At 48.3% G+C, this 27,385-nt stretch overlaps 1 protein-coding gene across 5 annotated transcripts in view; it reads left to right on the plus strand.

Moving 5' to 3' along the window:
- Positions 1 to 2,385: 2,385 nt before the first annotated feature.
- LOC119172198 (kazrin) overlaps positions 2,386 to 27,385 on the plus strand; it is a 262,749-nt gene continuing 237,749 nt past the window's right edge. For 2 of the 5 annotated variants that reach the window (XR_012894322.1, XR_012894323.1), the window contains exon 1: positions 10,867 to 11,188. Coding sequence is in view for 3 of the 5 variants with exons in the window: in XM_075890025.1 (XP_075746140.1) it covers positions 10,957 to 11,188 (232 nt within the window). In the remaining 2 variants the exon portion in view is untranslated. Of the gene's footprint in view, positions 2,616 to 10,865; positions 11,189 to 27,385 lie in introns of those variants that run through there. The other 3 variants (XM_075890024.1, XM_075890025.1, XM_075890022.1) reach the window with 3 other exon arrangements.

Here is a 27,385-nt window from a genome sequence, read left to right on the forward strand (position 1 = left end):
TTATGCCATAGTCGCTGCTGCTGTTGCGCTGCTCATGACGCCGGACCGACCCTCCTGGACACCGTCCACATTTTACGGCTCGCACGGTCCGGGTTACGTCGAGATCGCCCGCAACGGTGCATCGCGGGATCCCGTACCAGGCTGACACGGTGGGAACGCTATCTGATTACCTGAATGAAGAGTGATATCGATGGATTATCCCTGGTGTCAGCCTGTGCTGCTGCAGTGTTCTGTCTAGCCTTCGAAAGCGACTACTCTATGCTTACGTGCTTCGGTGTGTGCATGCGTGTGTGAGTGCATACGACAATCAAAAGAGTTGCGATGTCATCTGGAACCACGTGACCGAATTTGAAGACGGTAGGGGTTGGACGCACCGTGATCTGTCGACGTCCTTCGATAAGACCGGCTTGTGTTTCTATCTTATCGACGAACGAGGATACCAGCTGTGTCTCGAATTTCGCCCCGGGGACGTGGTTTTTCGGTGGAGAACAAACAAGCCGACGTGACGGCGTGGTTCATCACTCGAACGAAACGGCGCGACTTTCAGATGAGTCTGTGTGCGAGAGATGACCTCGGTGGGGGGTCGTAGGTCCCCCGTGTACACTTCAGCTCGACGCGTCGCTTTGCGCCGCCGAAAATCGATTCGCTCCGAGGAGTCCGGTGTGAGCTGACTTTGGTCGCGAAACAGACACACGTCTCGTCAGGCGCGGCCTGTCCTTCTCTCGACGGATGAAGGTTGTCAAGCGTAGCAGTAGTGCCCGGTCGGGCTGACTTCCGCGTCGGCGCGATTACTCGACGGGCTCGCTCCTGCTTGCGTTGGACAAACGCAATTCTCTCGCTCTACAAGTTTTCTTGTTTTTCTTTCTCTTCTTTTGTTTGCTTTTCACTTGCCACGAAAGCCGCGCGGCATGACATGCTGCCTTGTGGATCTGCTATGAAGGGTGGCGTCGTTGTAGGTTCTCGAAAGCCTGCGGCCTTCCTGCCACCATCTGTCTGGTAGTTCCTAGCCGAATATGTTTCTCAAAGGTCCCTAAAGTCAGACAAGCGTGTCAGTTTGAGCCGTACATCGTATATACTCCCCGTGGATGACTAAAATTCTAGTGGAGCAGGACCGTGCCCTTGTTTTCTTCAATGGTGTAAGCAACACCAGCCCCCTAAGAGAGGCAGGTATCCATGCGCGTATCTTCTCGAACGTGTATTGTAACAAAATAAGTCGCCACCGAGCTTGTTCTTACTTAGGTACGCTCACCTCTGCGTGCACCTAGCGAAGTCCTACACAGTGTGACAGACAAAATTAGTCTAATTGAAACTCTGTAGCTTTCTGTGGTCAGAAGAACCATCGGGATACGCAAAGACGCTGGGTCGCGTAACGTAGGTAACGTCCCGTCACGATTCTCGCGGCTAATGCCTACAGTGTCTGCCTTCACCTAAACTAAATCGTACCGATTCCTACGCCGGGGCAAACCTGACCACATCGTCCCAGTCAGCCCTGCTAACGGATGGCGTTCCAGATAACAGGCGCGCTACACAAAAGGGGGAACGAACGACGACGCAAAAGCTACGGCCCGTATCTCTCTCAACTATAACTAAAGAAGACGTGCTGCCGCCGCCGCCGCAGCGCTGACCTCAAACGCGTTTCTGACCCAGAACTCCCCCACCATTGTCCAAAGACTGTGCACACACACAACTGGCCCGTCTCGTGCGGCTGGTCTCCAGCTCCCGCCGCAAAAACCAAACAGCAGGACAAATCTGGGTCGAAGAGCCGCTCACTCGTCTATTGTCAGCCAAACGACAGCGGCATCCTTCTTGTTATTTTTTATGCGCCAGCGTACAGGCAACCCCGCGCATTTCTTTGTACGGTTATTTTTTTTTTCACGCTAGAACGAACTCTGCAAAACGCAAGAACCTGCTTCATTTCGAGTTCAGCGGCGCCGAACGAGGTGAGAAGGCACCCCAAAGAAAAAAAAAGTCATCTTTCAGCTGCAGGGCTCGTGGATTGGCTTTCTCCCGATGCAGTCGTGTTTCTTGCGAGAATGGAGCTACTGGCATCTATCCTCCCCAGGGGAGCCAGGCATAAACAAACTGTCGCGGGGATCTGAGAACAACCTTGGCATTCGCGAAGAATACATTTGAATTGCACGTGGAATTGCACCGCTCGTATAAGCCGCGCAACGTGAACCGCAATATAACGACCGTTGGAAGACGCGAGCAAACTGTGTCCCAATGCTCGTGGATGCGTTTGTATGCGCCTGTGCTTAGCATATGCAAACACGAATGATCGACGTTCACCTTCGCTGAGGACGCCGAAGTCAGCGTACCATCCCTGCTGCACGCGAGAGATACGGCCCAACGATGAAACAAGAAAGTGTTCGACGAGTTGTCAACGCCAGGTGTGTTCGCCTCTGACTTCGTCGTATTCGTTTGAAGTGCTTGTATTTTTTTTTCACTCTTTGTGACTCAATACGGAATAAGTGCGGAGTCAAACGGAGCAAAGATGTCGGCGATGGACGAGCAGGGCATGAACGAGAAGAACCGCGCCATCTGCTTCCTCCAGCAGCGGCCGATCAACGTCTTCAGCCGGGCCTTCGAGAAGCAGAACACCTACTTCGAAACGGGTAAGAGGTATTCTACATTTATAGTAACGCGACCAGTTTTTAAATACGCGTCGTTGTCTCGCTATTGCTGTAAAACAGGCGCGTTTCCTGCCGCATACACTTTCCGATAATATCTAAGCGACGCGTTTATTTGTTGTAGTTCACACTGCAAGTCGTGAAGTAGGATAGTTGTTTAAGAAGAATCAGTGTAGTAGAAAATCATGGCTTGTTCGTTTTGCTTGCGACCTTCCACAGGGGGAACCCATAGCTCAGGGCAACATATTACGGCTTAAGGCAACATATTACGGCTTAGTGGCGTCGGCCACCACCCGATCTAAAGGGTACAGCCATATCAATCCATCCATCCACCCAACGTTTACTGCCGTGATCTGGGTGGTCTGGTCATGCAGTCTTGCGAATCGTGTAGAGCTTTACTGGAAAGGGCGGCTTTCGGCGGGGAATCGGACGGGTTTGGGATTGTAGGTATAGGCCGGGCTGCAATAATTGATCAGCAATTATAGCGTATATGCCGTACGTACGACTGATCCAGTAAGTATATTGAAGATGTGCGCTGTCTAACACTTGTAAAGTGATTGCTTAATAAATTTATAAGCTTCTTGTGGTCAGAGTGGCTGGGCGACTGAAGGACAGCCAGATGAGTGCCGATGTTATGAACGTGGGGCAATATTTTCGGTGCTGTTTAATTATACGATTGTTCCGGAGGAGAGTCTGGGGTGAAAAGAAATTCGGTTATTTTACTTACTTGTGCTATGAATACAGCAAGAAATTAATAAAGCAATAAATTAAAAAGCTAAAAAAATCAAACCAGCAAAGCAACCAAATAACTAAAACAACATGCTAATGAAAAGTATTCTAACGGAGGGTTCAGGTTTCTCTGAAACGTTTACAGGCACAGGATTCCGTTAGAGTTGCCTGTATTGTTCATCACAACATCTCGCGGTGCCCACAGCTGCTCATGGGTGCTTATCGCGAAGCCTCTTCTCATTTAAAGTTCACTAAGAAAGCTATTAATATTACTTTTTTTGTACCACAGATTACTTTGGCAGGTGAGAAAAATTGTTTTGTCCATATTTTATAGGATAATCGTGTTGGAAGCTTTTTGAATGTATTCTTCAACGGATAGCAGAAGCGGATGCTGGATCACTTCACGGTGACTGCCGCTTTCAGAAGGTAAAGCATGATGGCATTACTAAAATATCTCTGATGAACTCCTCGACGTTCATGACCGACACCAACTGACATTGAATGATTTCATTTACGGTCAATTCTGACAACTATCTTTTACCATACATTTTTTTCCTTCAATCTGGGAGGCGACCCATGATTGGCTTTCTCCAACGTCACCTCCCATATTCTCAATGTGCACCATGCCAGGCGGAGAACATTAAACCCGAGTGTGACATCAGTAGCGAAACGCCTACTTATCTGGCGCTGTGCCTGAGCAAATCCACTGTATAGCGATAGTGCGCGTTGCATGTCTGCAAGGGTATTTTGAGACTTCCTCGACGACACCACGTTCTGTCATCGTGTCACATCTCATTCATTCATTCATTCATTCATTCATTCATTCATTCATTCATTCATTCATTTGTCATTCTCACATTCATTTGTCGTTCTCACATTGCAATGATACATTCGCTCTTCGTGTTCTTGCGGTTTGTGGGAGCTGAAATATCTGTTATTTAGGTGAAAGCTTTAGGTGTCTTATGGAATGTGGAATGGGACTGCCTGGTGGTATACACCGTCGACAACCACGCGTAAGCCACCAAAAGTATCATGTTACCCAAGTGGCGGGAGCTGCGCATTAACTAGCGGCTTACGACATGTTTTCGAGGCTTGCGCGTGATTAAAAAAACTGAAAAATAAATGGGGATTGCATTAACAGCATTAGTCACTTGACAGCGGGACGGCTCGATGCTCTCCCATAGTTGAGTACGAAGTACTCGAAATTGTTGGATATTTTTTTTTCTAAAAACTCGTCTTAGCAAAACAGTGAAACATCGTAGCAATGGAGAACATGACAAAGGTGACGGTCCTCTGTCCATTGCACTCGCCTTTACACAAGGGATGCCAACGAATTTGAAATCCGAACCGATTCTTACCAAACTGCAGGTACTTCTAGTCTGTCTGTCTGTCTGTATGTCTGTCTGTCTGTCTGTCTGTCTGTCTGTCTGTCTGTCTGTCTGTCTGTCTGTCTGTGTGTCTGTCTATCTATCTATCTATCTATCTATCTATCTATCTATCTATCTATCTATCTATCTATCTATCTATCTATCTATCTATCTATCTCTCCGCCTACGACTTTTAGCTCTCCTGGCCATTCCGATAATTGTACCGATACCAAACTTGGTATGACATAACATGGCTGTATCGAGAACATATTTGACAAGTCATAACAAGTTTGTCATGAATGTCATGATTTACAATTCATGGTCCTGCAGCTCTAGCAGTGGTTTCGTTCACATGGCATGTTGCAAAACTGGTATGGTACGACATGATTGCATGGCGAACACAAGCGACAGACCCTAACATGAAAACCATGGCATGCGTGTCATGTAACAACATGACTACAAGCCACGCTCATGATGCGCTGGCGGCCGTTTCGCTAGCGTCACATATACCAAATTTGGTATTACGGTAAGTAAATAAATGACGAAGGTATATGACTAATGCAAACATGATAATCATGAGATGCGCGTCATGTCACAACATGACTACATGCCACACTCATGATGCACTAGCGGCCGTTTCGCTAGCTTTACCTATACCAAATTTGGTATTACGAGACGCGAATGGATGACGAAGGTATGATACTGCTGCGAAGATGATAAACATGAGATGCGTGTCATGAAACAACCTGACTACATGCTACGCTCATGATACGCTTGCGGCCGTTTCTCTAGCTTCACATGTACTAAACTGGGTATTACGCGACGCGAACGGACGGCATAAATAAAAGACACATCCAAACATGATAATCACGACATGCGTGTCATGTAACAACATGACTACATGCCACATTCATGATGCGCTCATGGTCGTTTCGCTAGCTTCACATATGATGATGATATATGGTGTTTTTTGGCGCAAGGACCAATAAAAAAACACCATATATCATCATCATATGTGAAGCTAGCGAAACGCATATGCCAAATTTGGTATGCTTCACATATGCCAAATTTGGTATTACGTGACGTCAATGAATGACGAAGGTATGCGACTGGTGAAAACATGATAATCATGAGATGTGTGTCATGTGAGAACATGACTACATGCCACAGTCTTGGCACCAGTAAATTTAGACGTGACGTGGTGTGCGTGCTCACCGGCGTTCATTTTGTCGTGTCACGCCGGCGTTGCCATGCCAGGCACCAGTCCTGCCATATACTCGCAGGCGCGTGCTGCGCTGCGTTGCTTTGACGCATGCGCGTTTCAGCGCACCCGGTGTCCCTCCGCCACGAAAAGAGGAGGACGCAGTGTTGTCTGGGTAACGCATCGGGGCGAAATGCAGCATGTCGCATTTCACGCCGATCCACATATACCGAATTTGGCGTTACGTGACGTCAATGGAAGACGAAAGTATATGACTGGTGCAAACATTATAATCCTGAAACGCGTGTCATTTAAGAACATTACCACGCTCATAGCGTTCTCGCGGTCGTTTTGCTAGCTTCATATGTACTAAACTTGGTATCACGTGAATAGATGACGAAGGTAAACGGCACATCTTAACATGATAATCATGACATGGAAGTCAAGTACGGTATCGTTTACTTCCACCTCGTAACATTGTGCTGTTTTTAAAGTGACATATCAACCTTCCTCATTCGTGCTTCGCATATCATTGATTCCCACTGTACTTGGGATCTGTCAATTTTTTTTGTGAGTAATCTCCAAGAAACTAGCCCACCAGTCTTTCCCTTTGGATATTATTTGTGAGCATAAAACATTTACTCATGCTCTAACCAAATTCGCAATAGTTTTAGAAATTTTTATTCAACTTTATTTTATTGAATTTTTGTCTGATGGGGGGGGGGGGGGGTTGGGGTTGAATGAAACGTAAATGCAACCACGTTGTTTACAGTCAACATCATTCTCTATTTTCCTTGCGAGACCGCCTTTGGACTCATGCTTCCGATTGACATTAACGTTATAGCAGAACTTTCCGGAAGAAACACATTCAAACCACGCGCTCTTTCTGCCAAATTTCGCGCATGCGGCTTCCGTGATTATACACATTTTTTTTTCCTTGGCGTTCTTCCACCCCTCTGCCATGTCAGGCTTTTTCTAGCGCATGGCGCCATCTCTGAAAGAGCCGGCGAAGCACGAAGCTTCACACCGTGCTTCGCCGCAAAGCATTCCCGACCGCTGGGCCCCGGCGGGAGAGCCGACCCAAGAAGCGCACAATAATAAACGTCTTCGCACCGACTAGCGCGTCCCGTCACACCGACGACGCTCCGCGGCTCTAGCCCCGCGTGCTTCCGCGTCATTTCCCTTTCATTTTTTTTTTATAGGATCCCACCAAGCGCAGCATTTGCGCGTGGTGCGGCACCCCCACGTTCTCCGCCAAGTTCAATGTTCCCGGCGTCGTCAACGCATCTCCAAAGAAAGCCCGCTGCGTGCGGTTGGCTTTTCCGCAGTACCGGTCTGCACGGCGGCGTAGTGTGCGTGCTGCAGTGATCCGCAAAGGAGCCACAACCCCGCCTACCCGGCACTGCGGTCGTTTTGACAGCCGCCGGCATCTCTTCGCATCCCGTGCGCGCGGATGTACGACTGCGGCTCTGTCGACGTAATCAGAGAGAGAGAGGAGGTGATTGTAGGCGTTTCCACGCGGTGTGCGTTACGGTGGGTACTGTGCGTCGTTCGTTGTGTTCATTCTTCACACACCATTCGTTGCACGATACTCGATCGAGCTGGGGCAAGCTAAAGGTGTGACTGCATACGCGCGGCAAAGCTCTCTTTTGGTGTCACGAAGACGAACGTGATTGTGAGGGCGCTCAGGCCGGCGAGCTTATAGGTTAGAGCGTACTCTTTCGTCAAAACTGCGCGTCGCGGCACGCTGCTCCCGCTTTTTTATTATTTTTCTAATGTCGTGTACGTGGTCTGGTGTTTATTTACCTCGACAGCTTGCCATAAGAGACACGGTTAGGAGGAAACTTGTTGCAGCTGTCACGTACCGCCATTGTGCACATGAGAACACTTTTATTCAGTAGTTAAGAGTGAGTGGGGTGTAGAATAGTCACCCGAGCCAAGTATTTAGGGTGACAAGTTTACATGGAGCTGCTAGCGGCAGCACTTGAATTAAGACCCAGCAAAAAATGACACCAGCTCCCGTAAAAAAAAAATTACTTCATCTGGAAAGGGAAAGGAAGAACCTGCCTGGCTTGTTGCGCTTTGTAGGATGCCGATACGTTTTTTTTTTTTTTTGCTAATCCTTCTCTCCGGTATAACACTCTAAACAACTTGGTATATAGCTCTTTGTTGCACGGGTGACGGGAAGACCATAACTTACGGTTAGCTCGGGTCGAGAGCGTCAGATAAATGCACGGCTTACGCAACGCGAGCCCTCCATACGCGTAGCATCCGATGAGATAAGTGACCCTGTCGCGAGGGCGACGAAGCGGCTCCCCTACTTTAATACGTAGCGAACAGCTTGCTGCTCCGTCACTTGTGGCAACGGACAGGCAGCAGCGTAGACAAACTTAGGTCTGCGAGTAGAAAGATTAAAGAACAAGGCTATAAAGGAGAGGAGCAGGAGCTCGACTCGCATCCCAGATTTTGCGGCGTTAGTTGTTTACCTTCTCTTTCGGTCTCTCTCTCGCCTTTTAGCGGTGTCAAGCTCAACCAATTCCGTATATAGGAAAGTCTGAGTGGTGTACACAGAGCGCCCTTGCGCGCACGTACGCAAGCTACGGCGCTTCCTTATTTGTTTGCTCTGCGCGTCGACGAAAATCTGTCACGGGTATTTTCAGTAGTCTCGCACCTCCCACTCCTTCATAGCTGTCACAGCGAAGAAGAAGCCGAGGCAACCCCTTCTGTAACTCCCGCTAGTGCGTCCTCTTCTCCCCATGCTCGTTTACTTTTGAAAAAAATATTTCTTTTACTTCGTCTCCTCTGAGTTTCTTTCAATTCTTCTCATCGTGTTGTTCTTTTTTCTGGAGTTTGTATCGTGCACGAAAAGTCTGCTGCCCTCCCCCTCCGTCTCCAGTCCTTTTCGGTGCGTCCAAATCAGGCACCTGTGAGTTCGTTGACCTCTGTGAGAGCTATATTTGTCGCTTCAGATTCGGTTGTGCGGGTAACAGCAACCGACAGCAGCAGTAAAAAAAAAAAAACTCTTCTTTCTCGTAGTAGTCGTGCGTCAAACAAACCCAAGTCCGCGGAAGGAATGACTCTGGAGAGAACTTCGTAAAGTATAGGTGAAAAGAGAGGGGTGGGACGCTGCACATATTCCTCGGTGTCGCTCTCGCATGCCGAGAGAGAGAGGCAAAGCTTCGAATTAACTTGGTGAAACGGAGAATTTATGACGGCCTCTCGAAGCTCTCAGCCAGAAGGCTGTATTTCATCGGTGATTCGGTGGGGCTTTACGCCGCTCCTATTTGCCGGTGTCGTTTCCCTAGCGTGTACTCGTCTTCACCTCTCGTCCTTTCTTCTAACTCCGGGAGTTATATTACCTCCCATTGCGTCAAGCTATGCAGTCGGTCCGGCTATAACTTCAAACCTCTGCTGCTGATTCTCTACTTTATTACTGACGAAAACGTTCCGTGCTCCTGTTATGGTGCGAAAGAGATACGCTGTCATAAAACCTTAGCACTCCTTCCGAGCGTGTGAAAGGCCACGGAGCCGTTTTTTTTAACTTACGAGCTTCCGTACACCTCTCTCTCCTCTCAACACACGGGTGTATCTGAAGCACCGCGTTCATCATGGCAGTGTGTTTCTACCAAAGGTACATCGAATCGCCTTATTGGCAAAATGACTTAGCATGACAAGTTGATGCTCTCCGTTTTGATATACCGCAGCTACACTTTTGTTTAAACTCGCTAACGCGTTCGAATGTAAGACCTTACAGCGATTGAGTCCTTGGACGAATGCGGGTTGCATATTTCAAACTGACGCTATTCAGGCGTGTATTTTCAGAGTTCGAGGAGTGAAGAGAGAGAGAGAACACAAGCAGAAAGGCAGGGAGGTTAACCAGGGTTGAGCCCCGGTAGACTACCCTGCACTGAGGAAGGGGAGAGGGGAAGGAAAGAGATTCCGTAAAATCTAAGTGCAACTGCCATTTATTCGCAAAATATAGATGATGGTCATTATGAAGATGATGAGAGATTACGGTGTAGTGAAAGCCTGTGCGCAGATGTGTAACGCGTGGATGTGATGAACGGAACAGCCGGATTGAATTGGTACTGGAAGCACTCATCTAAACACTGCGAATCTTATAGGAGACTACATTTGCATGGGCTTGATCACCAATCGTGATTCGCCACAGAACGAGCTTGCAATTGCCTGCTAGCTATGCGTAACGGAACACCAATGTTTCTCGACTTATGTGCGCTTATATTAGTAAAATCTAGTCAAGCCTTCCACAGCCTATGAATGAAGTTAACTTTAGAAATAGTCTATTTGCAGAACAAAGGAGCATATGTAACATCTGTTTTAAAATGTTTAAGAACTTCGAGTGATCAATAAACTATCGGTTAAAAAAAATGGTTTGCCCGGAATGAAGCATTTCATACAAAAGAAGTAAAGCTCGCCAAGGCACTTGTGTAGTGCATTTATCGTGCGCCTTGTTAGCAATTGCGACAGCCAAGTAAGGACTTTGTGGCATCAACGTTCAGTCCGTACCGATTGTGAAAGACCACTGCAGGATTCTTACAGTGCATGCTTCAGCAAAATAAAAAGAAAAACTGAAATCAATTTCTACGCTTATGAGGGCTGACACTCGCCGTGTCGTTCCATATCTGGGACATAGACGTCGGCATTACAATATAACACGGCGAATTCGCGGTAAAGGTGCCGCCGTCTAGCTACGAACAACCTGCATCGTCGGCTGCTCCCTAATCTTATCTGCTAGCAGCACATTCATTCATAAACCCTATCCTCGGAAACGTCGCATGTATGATCCAAGATTGAGCTAAAAGCGTTGACGGGAGAGGCGTATTTTTTTTATACTCCAATGTGCGTTAAAAGACAACCTTCACACTTCTATCAGCCTATACCTTCTTGGTTTAAACAGAAAACAATAAAGTGAACTGCCGTGCAGTCCGCTTTCCAATTTACCGCCGCGTCATGACGTGCGCTGCTTCGTCGCCTCGGTCGAGTGAGTGGGAACTGTGAAAGCCCCAAGATGCTCACCCTCAGCGTGGTCGAGTTCGAAGTGACCACGGTCACCGAGATCGTTGTCCAGCATTCGCGATCTTCGAGTCGCGCCAGCGGCGCGGAATCGCCAGCGGCCATAGCCACACCTAGCAAGGACATCGGTGCGAACAGCTGCTTCGAGCCGAAGACGAGACGATCGAGTGTGTCTTCGCCTTCGACGACCATGGGCGACCCGCGGGCGGATGGCGATGCGACACAAGGTAAAGCAACTTCGTACTTGTGCGATATTGTTCTCAGCGTGGTCAGCTAATACTAGCCTTTACACTCTAGCCCCCATGTTGACAAACGCTCCTTGACTCGAATTCCGCCCTTCACTTTAGAGCTGACCGTAGTATTCGCCACGCCGCTGCTAGATTGAAAATGACGCCACGCTTCTGAAGAATCACTGCATATTATCGCTGATATGCAGTGACTTGCTATGCCTACAGACGGCATTCCCATCAGAATTCCCAAGTCATGGTGAAGCGTTGGGTGAAGGGACGTTCTAGAATATGGGGGTATACAGTTCGCGCTTCTTGGGTTACTCTCTTGTCTCACGGTAAGTGTTACCATTGCGCGCGTGGCGTTAGTAACGGCTTTGCGCATACACGAGAACGCAGCGTTCTTCATAGTGCTCATGAGCAAATGTTCTGCGCACGCGCTCTATGTCAAGCGTGACGCTATTACGCACGCAACGTGCAAAGCACCAAAAAACACTAAAATATTCATCATGGGCTTGTTTTCGTTATGTGTCATGAAAACTCGCCACTGGCCACTTTCCTATATCAAGAGTGTCGCTTTATCGCGCCGATAACGCACGTGCCGTTGCACTATCAAAGTACACCGGACGCCCGTCATAAAAGATGGAAAAGGCACACGAACTGATTTGATTATTCTTATCGAGAAACGCCTCAGCGGGAGGCAACTGTTCTTTGTAGCATATGTGTGTGCACTTTGCAGCATGAACCGATTATGTACATCATAGCGAAATGACACAAGAAAATGACTGTGATCATGTATGTGTGTCACGTGAGGGGCGGCAACTCTTTGGCTACGGTAAACGGGAGTAACAACATGAGCTCAGTCTTAAGAGCATCTAACAATGCGTGCTTTGTGCACGCATTTCAATTGTGCATATACAGTCGTCAGCAAGCTTAACACTAACGCTCCTACGCGTGACCTGGATTACTTTGATGCCAGCCGCGAAGCGCTGAATGCTGTTGCCCAGAGAATCTCCCTGTACGCTTTGACAGTATGTCGGCACGCACTGGTGACATCTTGGCAACTGAACCCAAAGCTACGCGGCACTAGCTAGCATCGATCAAGCTGTTTCAGGACACGCTGTGGAGCGATTGTGTTAAGCTTGCTGACGACTGTGTATTCCATGTAAGTGTATTCCATGTATTCCATACCGACCTGGGACCTACATGAAGGAGAAGAAGCCACCGTTGTGTAACTCCGCCGATAAGGTGCTGCGACGCTAGATCAAGGACGTGGGTTTGATTCCCCACCATGGTAGCTGCATAAGACGAAGCGTGAGAAAACGCGTGTACTTATATTTAGGTGCACGCTAAGAAAACATGTAATCGAAATCAATAAAAAGATCGCACAACACAGCGGGCCTCATAATCATATTATAATTTTAGCACGTCAGACCCCAGAAGCTATTATTATAAAAGCATCGACAAGGTAGAAAGAAAGATGTGTGCCAGTTCTGCGCGCGATAAACGAGCGGACCGTCTGTGGGTCGCCATGGCTACGACCAGCTCTTTGCTTTTGTACTATACTTTTCATTTGGGCGTGGCGCCGTGTTTTCACCGTTTAGCGTCAATAAGCTTATCGCTCGTTTCGAGAGAGGCACGCAATGACTTTATGTGTCTGCACTTGTGAAGAGATGTCTTACGCTCTCCCAACTCCCGACCCTTCAATTTACTGTGCGACGTCTGCAAAGTCGAAAATTCGGCTTGTTGTTGAAACATCATCAAACGGGAAGACGGTGGTGGTGGTTCTCTTGCAACAGGCGGCGTTAGCCTGACCTAAATGACCGGCAATTGTTCCGCCTGGGTATCTCCGGAATAAGAGCGATCCGCCACTAAATGTCACACAGCTCAGTGTCTTGCAGAAATATTCGGAGCGTGCAAGGTATTCTGATCAATCAGAGTACCTTGCACGCTCCTCCTCGTCGTCGTGGGCCCTTTAGGAGAAAATGACATCTTCAACTGTCCTACACCTGTGACAAGACGTTGACGGTAACCAAGCAGAAAAGGGGAGAAGCAGAGCGCACGCTGCTGTGGATAATAACCCCTCCTTCTAAAAGTATTGTAGCAAGGCAAAACTAATTAGCGAAATTAGTGAAACAGCCGAGATGGCAAGTGCAGCCGGTGCATGGCGTACCAGCTAGCTATTTTTATCAATGCGGGTGTCCGGTGTGTTCCAACGCGATGTTATATTTTTCTGTTCACTTACGTGGTTTTATGTGCCATGAGCAGGCGAAATCATGCTTGCAACAAGTATAGCGCTTTTCTCTCAGTCTCTGCTTAGTTTTTTTTTCCCGTAAACGCTCTGCTTCCTTTGTCGTAATAACGTGATTATGATAAAATGTTGGGTTTAACGTCTCAAAACCACCATATTATTATGACAGACGCAGTACTGGAGGGCTCCGGAAATATCTGCCACCTGGGGTTCTTTAATGTGCTCCCAAATTTGAGCACACTGGCATAGAGCACTTCCGCCTCCATATAAGCGAACGTGTGCAACAAAGCTATACAGAACTTGAGAAGGATTAACGAAACATACTAATGTACACAAATAAAAATTCTTATTGGCACGTTCGAGATCTTCAGGCCAAAAATGATCCTTTGTTTCTAAGGAAACATGACTCATGAATATGGCATGTTATACTCCAAAAAGTATATATGTATATATCTACTTATTTTAAATGTTACGCTACGAGTAATAAGGACGCAAGGAAAGAAGATACATTGCTGGTGCAATCATTTCTTTAATGATCATAAGCTATTGGGCTAGTTCAACTTTGTATACTAATGATGTGTGAAATAACACTTTGAAAAAATGATCATTCCACAAAGATAAAGAAATAAGTGCTTGACCAAAGAAAGAGTTGTTAAGTGGTTTATTGGCCGACACTCAGCGATGATTCACGACAGCGACAGTCAAAGCGGGGATCGACTCTCTGCGCGAGCTGCTCTTCTTCTTATGGAAAGGGCGACCCACTAGAAGGCGCTGCAGAGGACGACCCACTGTTCAAAGGCTTTACCACAACTACCCCGGGTACGAAAAGGGAGCCGCCTGGCGACCTAACAGCTGGTTACAATGAGCGGGTCATGGTAGGCCTTGAGGCGCTCCACGTTAACAATGTCGCGTCCTCGACGACGCATGTCCGAAGATGGTTCGATGGGTTCAATCAAGTAGTTGACTGGAGAAGTGCATTTGACGACACGGTAGGGGCCTTCGTATTTGGGCAATAGTTTTGAAGATTGGCCAGTTGCAGTAGTAGGGATGGAGAGCCAGACGAGCGCTTCAGGGAGGAACGTGGGCGCAGTAGTGCTGGCGTCAGCGCGAATGGCTTTTTGCCGCTCTTGATCATGCGCTGTAAATGTCCTTGCAAGCTCTCGACACTCTTCAGCAAGCTTGGCTGTAGCAGAAATAGGCGCCCACTCGGACGGATCTGGCTTGTACGGAAGTATAGTGTCGATGGTGTGCGACGGGTGCCTTCCATATAATAAAAAGAAAGGTGAAAAGCTAGTAGTGCTTTGAGGGGCGGTGTTATATGCGTAGGTGACGAAGGGTAGAATGTCATCCCAATTTGTGTGATCGGTGGTGACGTACTTGGAAAGCATGTCGCCGAGCGTACGGTTGAAACGTTCCGTGAGGCCATTCGTCTGCGGGTGGTAAGCAGCAGTTTTGCGGTGAACAACGTTGTACTCTTTGAGAATAGCTTCGACGACTTCAGACAGGAAGACGCGGCCTCGATCACTGAGCAGTTCCTGAGGTGGACCGTGTCGCAGCATGAATCGTTGGAGCAGGAAGGAGGCCACATCGCTCGCTGTAGCCGCGGGGAGAGCGGCAGTTTCGGCGTATCGCGTGAGGTGGTCCACAGCAACAATGGCCCAGCGGTTACCAGCTGACGTTAGTGGAAGTGGCCCATACAAATCGATGCCAACGCGCCCAAACGGCCTGCCAGGGCAAGGTAGAGGTTGCAGACCTACCGGCGACAGTTGCGTTGAAGTTTTGCGGCGCTGACATTCTATGCAGGAGCGAACGAATTTCTGCACGTAGCGGTACATGCCGCGCTAAAGTACCGTTGGCGAATGCGGTGGTAAGTCTTCGATACCCCGGAGTGCGCACATTGCGGATCAGAATGAAAGAATTCGCATATGTCAGAGCGCAGACTGCGAGGTATGGCTAGTAGCCACTGGCGGCCGTAACCGTTGTAATTGCGTCGGTGGAGGAGGTTGTCACGAGTGGCGAAATGGTGGGCTTGACGACGCAACGCGCGAGTAGATGGTGTGGATGGATCAGTCAGCAAGTCTATCAGTGAGGCAATCCATTGATCCTTGCGCTGTTCAGTAGCAATGGCATGAATGCTAATCGAAGAAATGGCAAGGTGAGACACTGAATTGTTGGCATTGTCGTCAGGCAAGGGAGAGCGCGACAGGGCGTCGGCGTCAGCATGTTGCCTTCCATTGCGGTACAGCACTCGGATGTCATAGTCTTGCAGGCGAAGTGCCCACCGGGCGAGACGGCCTGAGGGATCTTTCAATGACGACAACCAGCATAGTGCGTGGTGGTCGGTGACGACATCAAATGGGCGACCATACAAATAAGGTCGGAACTTTGCAAGGGCCCAGACGATTGCCAAACATTCTTTCTCGGTGACTGTGTAATTAGTCTCGGCTTTCGTAAGCGTACGGCTCGCGCACGCCACGACATATTCCGGGAACCCTGGTTTGCGCTGCGCAAGGACAGCGCCGAGGCCGACACCACTGGCATCCGTGTGTACCTCTGTAGGGGCCGTAGGGTCGTAGTGGCGGAGTATGGGAGGCGACGTCAACAAACGACGAAGTGTTCTGAAAGCGTCGTCGCACTGTGATGACCACGAATGGAGAGGCCCGTTACTTCCGAGAAGCTTCGTCAGCGGCGATATGATAGTCGCAAAGTTTCGAATGAAGCGCCGAAAGTAGGAACACAGTCCTACGAAACTGCGCAGTTCCTTGACGGATGTCGGCTTGGGGAACTCGGTCACGGCTCGAAGCTTGGCTGGATCAGGGAGAATGCCGTCCTTGGACACGACGTAGCCGAGTATTGTCAGCTGCCGAGCTGCAAATTGGCACTTCTTTAAGTTCAGTTGCAGACTGGCGTTGCTCAGACGCGTTAAAACATGCCGAAGGCGTTGAAGATGCGTCGAGAAGTCAGGAGCGAAAACAACGACGTCATCGAGGTAGCACAGGCACGTGTGCCATTTCAGGTCACGCAGAACTGTATCCATCATGCGCTCAAAGGTGGCGGGCGCATTTCACAGCCCAAACGGCATAACGTTGAACTCGTACAAGCCGTCGGGGGTGACAAAAGCGGTCTTCGGTCGAGCGTCCTCAGCCATAGGTACTTGCCAGTACCCTGAGCGCAAATCGAGGGATGAAAAGAATTCTGCTCCTTGCAGGCTGTCAATCGCGTCATCTACCCGTGGTAGTGGATACACGTCCTTACGAGTGATCTTGTTGAGGCGTCGGTAGTCCACACAGAACCGCACAGAACCGTCCTTCTTCGTCACGAGAACGACAGGAGACGCCCAGGGGCTGCTAGAGGGGCGAATAACATCGCGGCGAAGCATGTCGTCGACTTGCTCATTGATTACACGGCGTTCTGTGGGAGATACGCGATATGGACGTTGCCGCAGCGGTGGCTGTGCGCCTGTGTCGATGCGATGCGTAACGGTGGATGTGCGGCCGAGAGAAGGTTGAGCGACATCGAAAGAAGAGCGGAATTCTTCCAACAGGCTCAAAAGCTGGGAACGCTGGCCCTGCGTAAGGTCGTCGGGTAAGCAGGGACCGAATATATCATCGGATGATGAAGCAGATGTGGAAACAGCACCAAGCGTACAGGAACTTGAGCAGTGCATGTCATCGGGTTGATCCATAACTTGCGCGTCTTCGATGGGTTCCACGCTGCCGAGACATTCCCCTCGCACCAACGTAACGCTGTACGGAGATGAGTTCACGACGAAAATAGTGGTGCTGCCGTGAGTGAGTTGCACAGTCGAAAAAGGAACCAGCAAGCTTTTTCCTATGAAAACACGATGAGATGGCGAGAGGAGTGCAGCGACGTCAGAAAGGCTTGCGCAGTAGAGCGACACCGCAACGGACGAGTTTGCAGGCACTTGAGTGTCGTCTCTGACGAGTACCTTGCTTGCAGCGGATGGACTGTCGGCCGGCGTCAAAGAAGAGAATGGCGTGAGTTCTATTTATGCTGGTGCGCAATGAATGACGGCGTCGTGGCGGGAGAGAAAATCCCATCCTAGGATGACGTCGTGAGAGCATGAAGAAATTATTATGAATTCGACCACATACATCACGTCCTGAATCATAAGGCGGGCTGTGCACATCGCCGTAGGGTGAATACTTTGGGCGCTGGCTGTACGGAGGGAGAGCCCACAAAGCGGCGTGGTCACTTTGCGCAGTAATCGGCTAAGTTTTTCGTCCATCACGGATACGGCGGCTCCAGTATCTACAAGGGCAGATGCACGAACGCCATCCACAAGCACGTCTATCACGTTTGACGGGCTTTCCTGAGGGCTTCCGCAGTTCGACAGCGTCGCAGCCCTTGCCTCGTGGACTGCGACGACTAGTTTTCCTGGTCGCCCTCGAGTGGACGTGGCCGCATTGGCGACAGTGAGCGACGTCGTGGAGATGGTGAACGGCGGGTAGACGGAACGGGGCGGGACTACGGTAACATAGGCGGCGGTTGGTCATAAGAGCGGCTTGACTGGCTGGGAAAGTTGGAGGCGACCTGCGGTTGCTGCACACGATTGCAATAGCGTGCTACATGACCGACGCAACCACAAGCAAAGCAGATGGGGCGATTGTCAGCAGTGCGCCATTGGTTTGCGGGTCGCATCCATGTCGCAGAACGCGATTGACGAGCCGGCTGCTGATATGAGTGCATGGTAGGCGGCACTCGGGGCACGTGGGTGACGCCGGCGTATGTAGGCGAGACAGTTTCTCCAAAGGCCTGGGGCCTCGCGACGGGTTCGGTGTAATTTAGGGGAACAGTCGCAGAAATCGGTGGGGGCGGCCTGGCAACAACTTCGGCGTAGCTGAGTGGCACAGATGCAGGAGGCGGCTGGTGGTATTCAGAGACGACCTCCGCGATTTCCTGCTGAATGGCTCGGCGGAGCGGAGGTAGAAGTGTACTTGATGGCTGTTGAGCATGTTGTGGGGAAGCAAAAGCCAGTAGAGAGACCTGGCGGGCAACTTCCTCACGCACGAACGTCTTGATTTCGGCGAGCAAGGTTGCGTGGTCAGGAACTGCCGACAAGCCCGAGAGATCAGCATCACGTGGTGGCGGTCGACGGGTCATCAAGCGCTGCCGCCGCAGCTCGTCGTAACTTTGGCATAACATGATGACTTCTGCCACAGTGCGGGGGTTCTTTGCCAGGAGCATGGTGAAGGCATCGTCGGCGATGCCTTTTAGAACATGCGTGATTTTGTCAGCCTCTTACATGTTCAGGTCGACTTTCTTGCACAAGTCAAGGATGTCCTCGATATAACTTGTGAAGGACTCTCCGGTCTGCTGGGCTCGTTCACGTAAACGCTGTTCAGCTTGATGCTTACGAACGGCCGGGCGGCCGAACACGTCGACGACAGCGGTTTTAAAAGCGGACCATGTCGGGAAATCAGATGCGTGGTTGTTGTACCACATGCCGGCCACACCCGCGAGATAGAAGAACAGGTTGCCCAGTTTACCTGCCTCGTCCCAATGATTGGGGACGCTCACGCGTTCGTACATGGCCAGCCAGTCCTCGACGTCGGTGCCATTCGCTCCGGTGAAGACAGGAGGGTCGCGGATGCGGGGGACACCGGGACATGGCGTCGGCGTAGGAGGAAGCGTTTGCTGGGCGGCGTCTTGGTGCATGGTTGGAGGCACGGTACGGGATCGAAGCTCCAAGGGCATCGAAAGCGGACCGAAGGTGTTTGAAGGGCACAGCACTCTCAGCACTCTCCACCAAATTGTTAAGTGGTTTATTGGCCGACACTCAGCGATGATTCACGACAGCGACAGTCAAAGCGGGGATCGACTCTCTGCGCGAGCTGCTCTTCTTCTTATGGAAAGGGCGACCCACTAGAAGGCGCTGCAGAGGATGACCCACTGTTCAAAGGCTTTACCACAGAGTATTATTGTGAGAAAAAGGCTGACAAGTCGGCCTGTGTCAAATTTTTCTCGCCTGCCTCTCATCTTTACGGAACAGAATAATAGCGTTACGGAACAGAAGAATATAAAAAATACAGGAAAGAAGTGTTGATGATGAAGAGGAAGAAGATGATGAAACGAAACGTAGTATGTCAAAAAACTATTTACAGTCGTTTGTTTGGGTCCGTCTCGCGCAAAACCTCGTTTAAAGCTTCAAAAATATTGCACTTATGACTACGTGTAGGTGCTAAATTACTTTTTTCGAAGGCTTGACAGACTTCGACAAGAAGATGACCATCTATTTTATTTGTATGGTGTATCGCTGGCAGAGATACAAGAGTTGTTCAGTAGTCTCCGGGATGCCGAATTCCTTGAAATTTGAACTGACTGCATGGCCGATAAGGTGTAGATGAACAGTGAATGCCACACAAGCGCAACCTGTGCAGTAAACTTCAACCACGCCTTTTCATGATTGGCGGTATTTAAACTGGATGTTTTTGGTTTAGTTTGTGAAAACGCCAGTGAAGATTACTTGGTAAAGATCAAAAAGAGAGATAGAAAGAATAAGGTTGAGTGAAACGAGGGAGGTTGACCAGAAGAAATTTTACGGTTCGCTACCCTGCCTTAGGAAAACGGAAATAGGCCTGGAAAGGTAAGGCGGGAAAAAGAAGGGAAAGGGATGGTGATATAAAATGAAATAAAAAGCACGCACACACTCAAGCACGAGAATTTCACGGTCGTTTAGCGAGTCCGGTTGACCGCAGAAACTTCAGCAGCGCCTTCGTCGCTTTTTGGCTTGAAGGTCGAGCGTTCCGGCACTCCAAAACTGACTGTTCCGAAAGCAGCCGGTCGTTGAGCCGCGCTAACGTTACCTAAAGCTGTTGTTTTCAGCCGCTATATAGAGGACACGCACGAAGACCAAAATATGTTAAACACCAAAATATGCTACAGCAGCTTAACGAATCAGACGATGCACAACGGCGTTATAGTGTCTGGCCCTAAAAACAAAGTTGACAATACTGTGGTGTTCACGTGGGTCACATTTGTTTCCACGTCGGCTTACTCGTTTCCTTGTCGGTCGCAATGTCCTAGAAACCACTGATATCTCGTACGATAGCCTGTTTTCAGGAATAACGATGACGTGGGTGTGCTTTGACGACGCGGAGAGAGGAGAGACCGGACACACATAGCGCCACTTTAACTTGTTTTCGAGTTGAACGAAACAAGTTGGAGGTTGCTCTGTGTGAGTCCTATCTCTTCCTTGTCCTCGTCTTCAAAGCACACCACGTCATCGACATGTAACATCAACAAACCCAACAAAATGCGGGAACAAACTTCAGGGATACAGTGTGTGATTTGGACACTTCCTGGGCGAGAAGCCGATACGACCTTCATTTAAGCGCAGAATCTGTTACCTGAAGCGCTCGGCTGCAGACCCGCAGGTCGCGGGTTCGATTCCCGGCTGCGGCGGCTGCATTTGCGATGGAGGCGGAAATGTTGTAGGCCCGTGTACTCAGATTTGGGTGCACACTAAAGAACCCCAGGTGGTCAAAATTTTCGGAGCCCTCCACTACGGCGTCTGTCATAGTCAAATGGTGGTTTTGGGACGTTAAACCCCACAAATCAATCAATCAATGTTACCTGAAGCGCCGGTTTACCGTCACAGAATGTATAGTCCGGTTGTGAGTTGAATGGCTGCGTCGATACATAAAAGATTCTGATAGCGAACCGCAGATGTCGAAACTTCGAGTGACCCAGCCATCGGTTTGTTCAGCGTTGTTTCCATTCCGAGTAGGGCTCCTCGGTTTTGACATCAATTAACATCTGCATCTGGCAAGTGGTCACGAAAAATAAGCCGTTTACAAAAGAAGGGGCAGCCAGATTGGTTAGCCACGCTGCCGAGTTAGAGTTACAGCGCGCAGAGTCGCAAACAAAAACGTGATGCTTGCACCTGTGCCAGCAACAAGTCACACGTGTGCGAGGCGTGCTATAAAGTGTTCAGGATATGCACGTGCTGCAGTATTTTGTTCGTTTTGAGAGACAGGGCTGCCATATAGTTGCTTCTTTTTTTTTCTTTTTTTGCAGGTAGGGAACGTTATCGAGACATACGGCTACGCTTATTTTGGCTGTCATGAAATATGAGCCGTCTACGAAGTCGTTTTTTTTTTTTTTTAGTGACGGTGAAGTGGTTGTGGTACGCCGTGCTGCCGCTTGTGCGCCCATCTGTGTTTCTGTTTTAGAAACAGCGTGACGTTGTGGCTTGCCGCGGTAATTAATATTTAATTTAGCTAACTTACCTAACTCAATTTTGACGACTTCGTCCTATAGTACCGAATCAGTACACCTCGGTAATCTCGATTGAGTCATGCCGTACAGTCTACAGCTCCGTGCACTTCCCCAAATCATCCCTGAGAGCAGTACTATGGGTACACACACATTAACATGCAAAGAGTCGATTTTGTCAATTTCGTTGCGTGTCCCCGGCCAGAGTAACACGTGCTATGAGAAACGCCGCAGTGTAAGGATGCAGATGATTTGGACCGCCCGGGCTTCTTTAACACACTGAAACCCTTTGAAAGTGCCTGCCTCCAAAGAAATGCGACCACCGTAGCCGTAATCGAAACCGCGTCTTTCGTGTGAGCAGCCGAGCACTGTCACCGGTGGGTCACGGTGGCTACATATAAAAAAACATCGGAAAGTTTCTCGCATTCCTTGCACAAATTTATTTCAATGTACTTCAGAACATTCGCTAACCTCCACACCATTCATGTCCGACTGCACTCGAGCAGATAGTTTGGCATTAATTCCACGTCATATTCTCGCGTTCTTATAGCTGTTTCAAATCTTGTCGTCCGTTTCTTTGTTTTAACGCGATATCCTTAAAGACCTCGTTTCGCGAAAATTCCAGCGTCGTTGGTTCTGAGCGAAAAAATTATGGTCTTAAGCGTGACTGACGAATTGAGAACGACGAATATAAAATAAATTATCAAAAGAAAATCCTGGGGCATAGAACCCAGGTCATTTGATTGACAAGTGGATGTTCTGCCACGAAGCCACGAGTCTGCTTGTAAATACAATGATAAGGACTTCCTCTGCTTGGAAATGCAGTGTAGGTACCTTTCACGTTTTACAAACACACGCGTCCTGTATGCATGCTTCGCAATATACATTGCAGCACAAAATATTGCAATAATAATGCCTGGTACAAGCGTGCATGGCTATAGGGCGTCAGAACATGCGATTATAATAGAAACTGCATGGTTACTACAAAAGACGCACACGTTACTGCACCTATTCCCTAAGTCATTTCGAATAGATTTCATTCACTAAGTGTTTCGCGGTTGCGTTAAACTCTGAAAGGTGAAACCTAAGAGTCTCGCAATTTTTTATTGCGCCATTATTTAACTATATACAAATAAGCAGACAGGCCCTTGATCATGAGGCTCTCACTGTTGTTTCGTTATCTCTTATGACTGAACGCTTTTACGTGGTGCGTGCGCATGAAGCTTCAATAGCAGCGGGTGAGTGAGCCGTTATATATTTTTTTTTGCTGTGGCTCTGATCAATAAATCCTTATGCATCGTAGTGTTCTCGCAATGCAGGCATATCTGCGTGTTTAATTTTGAATTATAGACACTTGATAAGTGGTTCTTAATAACCAGTTTCTTTTTTTTTTTTGAACGAACGAGTTTTTTTTTGAATGAACAAAAAAACATTTTTTATAACAGTACCCATACATCAGCTTGTTGCCTAATGATTACATGACGCAGGCTCGGTAACTGTCAATATAAGTAGTAAAACTTATAAAAGCAGTTGTACACACTGAAACAATGCGCAATGTTTTTAAATAGATATGATCATCTCATAGAAACAAAGTAATTCAAAATGCAAGCTCAATGTCAGGTATTTAGAACGGGTAATTTAATAACGCTGATGCGAACACTGACAATGGTAAAACAAGTGAAACAGTCCAAGAAATATTTCTATTCAATTTTAATGTTTGATACACCTGGAGTGACATTTCTTACTTACTTTTTCACATGTGCGTTTCTAAGCGGGGATATTCTGAAATGATAGCGAATATGCGCCGATATTATCCTTTGCAAACTTTTACCAATGTATGTTGCGCCTTCGTATTTTACATTGAACTAATGGTTTCAGTGAAAAGTTTTGGAGTTATTGGTTGGTGACGACTACAATGCGACCACAAACTTGTTTCTCTTGTCATCGTCTGACACAGTGCGATTTGAAATGAATGCATCACCAAATAGCCCTCCCCGGCGTGCTAGCCTAGTGGATAAGGTACTCGGCTGCAGAGCCGCAGGTTGCGGCATCGAATCCCGGTAGCGGCGGGTGCATTTCCGGTGGAGGCGAAAATACTGTAGGCCGGTGTGCTCAGATTTGGGTGCACGTTAAAGAACCCCAGGTGGCCGAAATTTCCGTAGTCCCTGGCGTTCTGGGGCGTTAAACCCCACCTACTATCGTTACACAATAGTTCAGTCCTTGCAGGAGGTTCAGCAGACGTTTTTCTTGAAATGTAGAGATTGGTGCACTCTGTGCACATTTTACGTCAGTTTTGGTCAAATTAATTATGTATATGCTTTAAGCACACGAAGTACTATTGTGCGAAATTTTATGCAAGTTGGGTTTCGTAAACATTGTCACTAAGATGTTTGTTGACGCTGAGACAGAGATAAGCGACTCGGCATCAAGTTTTTTGTCACACATTACGAGGCGTCATTTCTGTTCAAGAGTGTATGGAGAATAGTCACTTGGAAATGAGATAAAACGCGTTTGGCAGAGCGAAAGGTAGATGAGTTCATGAAAGAACTGTTGGCAAACCAGTTTATGTAGGCTTTATTAAAAATTCACATATGCGGGCTTTTTGAACCTAACTGTAGAAGAGCGGAAGCCGCTGTTTCGACAACATCACGTTCGAGAACCAGTATCAACGCGAACGAGAAAATTTTCATTAAACAACATTGCCTGATATACCACGTCAGCTTTCATATGTTACTATATAGGCAGCTGACAATAACAGCTCGGTATACATGGGCTCTACCACGCGTCACATTACGGACTACATTGGAAAATCGATCGACGAATTAGATAGTGCTTGACAGCTGGTTATATATGGTGACACTGAAGCACTTGGATGATGTCGCGACCAGTTTCCAGACACGGTCATCGCTGGCTGCGCTGATCGATCAGAAATGTGTAGTAATTGTAAGAAAAGCGACCAACAAATGCAGAGCATCTGCTTATCTCACACATTGCACCGCCCTTATCGGACACTCGCATCGCTCGTACTCGTTAGCCTTCAACGCAAATCCATACAATCCCATTTTTTTGCAAGCTTAAGTTTATCTATCTATTCACTCATTCGTTACCAGCAGCATTCCTACAGATGTTATGACATCCGTGCACCAAACACTCCTGTTTGACCGCGAATCACCTTCGTCCCTTATTTTCTCGCCCGTATACATAACTTGCATTTCGTCCCTGAGGCCGCCACCTTCAGGTAACAGCTGGTTAAGATCTGTGTGAACTCTTGCTCGACGTCACGGAGAAAGAGGCGTTGACATCATGCTTGTGCCGGTAGCCCCTCCAATTCATTGTGCTCGTCCTTAGCACGGCTGGCGAACAGAAGAAAGCGAGGGAAAACTAAAGGAGGCTGGAAACAAATGACGCTCTGTCCTCCCCTGCACTGACACTCTCCTATCAGATAAGAAATAACGGTGGCCGCCATCTTCATTCAGGTACCGAGCCAAATGACCTGACTGTGACGTCACGTGCAAGTTGCGACTGATTAGCACCGCTTCTTCAGTGAAAACTGCAGCGCACTGGGCCCATTACGGATGTTGCTTGGTAATGACGGGTAATTTCCGGCAACAGTGTAAATTTACATTGCAATGATGTTAACGAGGCTGCATCGTTACCTTGACTTCGTAACTATAGTTGCGCTCTGACTCTACAAGATGCACAACATTGTTTTGCTACCTTCATGTGCAACAGCATGATGACAACGGTTGTGATGGACAGCTTGGTCCACTATGCACGTGCATATCGAAACGGACAACATTGGCGAGACAGTCAACAAGTATACAATGTACGGTTTAAATATTCCAAGTGCGTTTCAGGAAGTTTTCTGTGGCCATTTTGAAGGCGTGACTAGGAAGTACTTGCACGCTTCGGATTCCTGCAATCCCATGAGTGCGCGCGGCGCGCGGTTTGTATGAAAACAGTGCGCATTGTGCATTACTTCTCCTTATATAGTCCGGCAATACCACTTGAGTGCACTCCACGACGATTGGGTGCGAGGCGCGGCCGCTGGGTAACGCCGCGTGTCCAAGCCCGAAAAACGAGGCCAGTTCTTTATCGCCAAGGCACGAAAGGGGCTAGTAGCGTTCAGTTTCTCATTCCTCATTTGCTCATCCTCCTTTCCTCGTCCTTCTCTTGCGATGTATTTTATGTGATTTTCAAAGAGGAAAGAAGATAAAAGTGAGCCCCATAACTGTCTGCATCAGAGTGCGACACCTCAACAGTAGCTCATGAGGGATGGGGGTAAGGAGGAATTAAAAGAATATGATTAAAATGTAAATAGATAGAGGAGGGAGAGAGCGAGGCGCAGGGACAGCGAACGACAGAAAACGACGGAAGTAAAGAGGAGATAGGAAAGATGGACGTGGTCGCAGGAGTAAGAGGACGGGGCACCCACACAGCGAGAGCTCTTGTCGACGCAAGGGGATGGCGTAGGGCGAGCCAGTCGGCCAGAGCTGCGCTGTCATCAGAGATCGCGGGGACACAACCAACCGGCAGGAAATCCAGCGAGCGAGCGCCGCGATGTATTAGGTGTTGGCCGGACGTTACTTATGCGATGTGTAAGCAGCACATTTCAAACATGCATATACTAAAGAACTGAGTGAAATTTGGGTGATTGTTTCGCACTGAGCGGAACGAGAATAAACGAGATAGAAAACAAGTTGTGGTTAGGTATAGAGGTTCATAGCACCTCGTCAATTTCGTAATAACACTTATGATAGCTTGGACGTGACGTCATAAACGAAAGTATTTAGCGTGCTGGTGCTCCAACATGGCAGCTTAGATGACGTCAAGGTAGTATACTATCAAGTGGTAATTAAATTTGATCTGTAGGGTAGCGACACCGCTAGAGTGCTTTTTTTTGTTTGCCTCTGGGCACGAGTGACAAAAGAACCAGCATCGATGACTGATAACACTGACGTGACATCGCGAACTTAGCGTCCCATTATGCTGATGCTCCAACGGGGCTATTTCGGTGACCTCATTGCAAGCCATTTATAGCTAACCCCGAAAATTTCCGAGGAGCCTAAAGCACAGAAGTAATCGCATATCTTGATGATGTGGCATCGTAATGGATCTTGCTGGAATTATTAAGGTGGCATTCGAGCTTGTAGTTTCATGTAACCTCAACTTCAGCAGCTGAAATAGTAGCAGTCCGTGCGACTCTTCAAATCGCTATAGAGCAGACACGTAATTCGTGGGCTATCTTTTGCGATAGCAAAGCAGCACTCCGAAGTCTACCATCCGCTCTACGTCATGGCTCCCATGAGCAGCTCGCAGAGGAAATCAGGCACTTCAACCATGAAATAGTTATTTGAACCATAGCAATAATCAAAGCCACACGTGAGACTCGAGGGCCACAAGTACGAAGACTATAGGCAAATACGTGTACTGCCCATCATTCCCGTGATCGCTAAACGGTCGCGCCGATTCCCCTGTAATTAATTTTGCACACATCGTTTTCCGCTCCATCTCTTGCTGCGTCTTCTCACTTTAAGTTGAACCTCCTTTGTAAGCCTGATTTTCCACATAAATAGACAAATTTTTCGTCTCAAGCAATTAGTATGAATAATCAGTTATTAATAATAAACGAAACAAACGTGGTGCCGCTTCGTGGTTCTTGCTAGTACACCAGCATCTTTTCTGCTACAGCCAGATCGGACGGCGAC

This window comes from Rhipicephalus microplus, chromosome 3 (genome assembly GCF_043290135.1).
Source record: "Rhipicephalus microplus isolate Deutch F79 chromosome 3, USDA_Rmic, whole genome shotgun sequence".
NCBI classification, from domain to species: domain Eukaryota; kingdom Metazoa; phylum Arthropoda; class Arachnida; order Ixodida; family Ixodidae; genus Rhipicephalus; species Rhipicephalus microplus.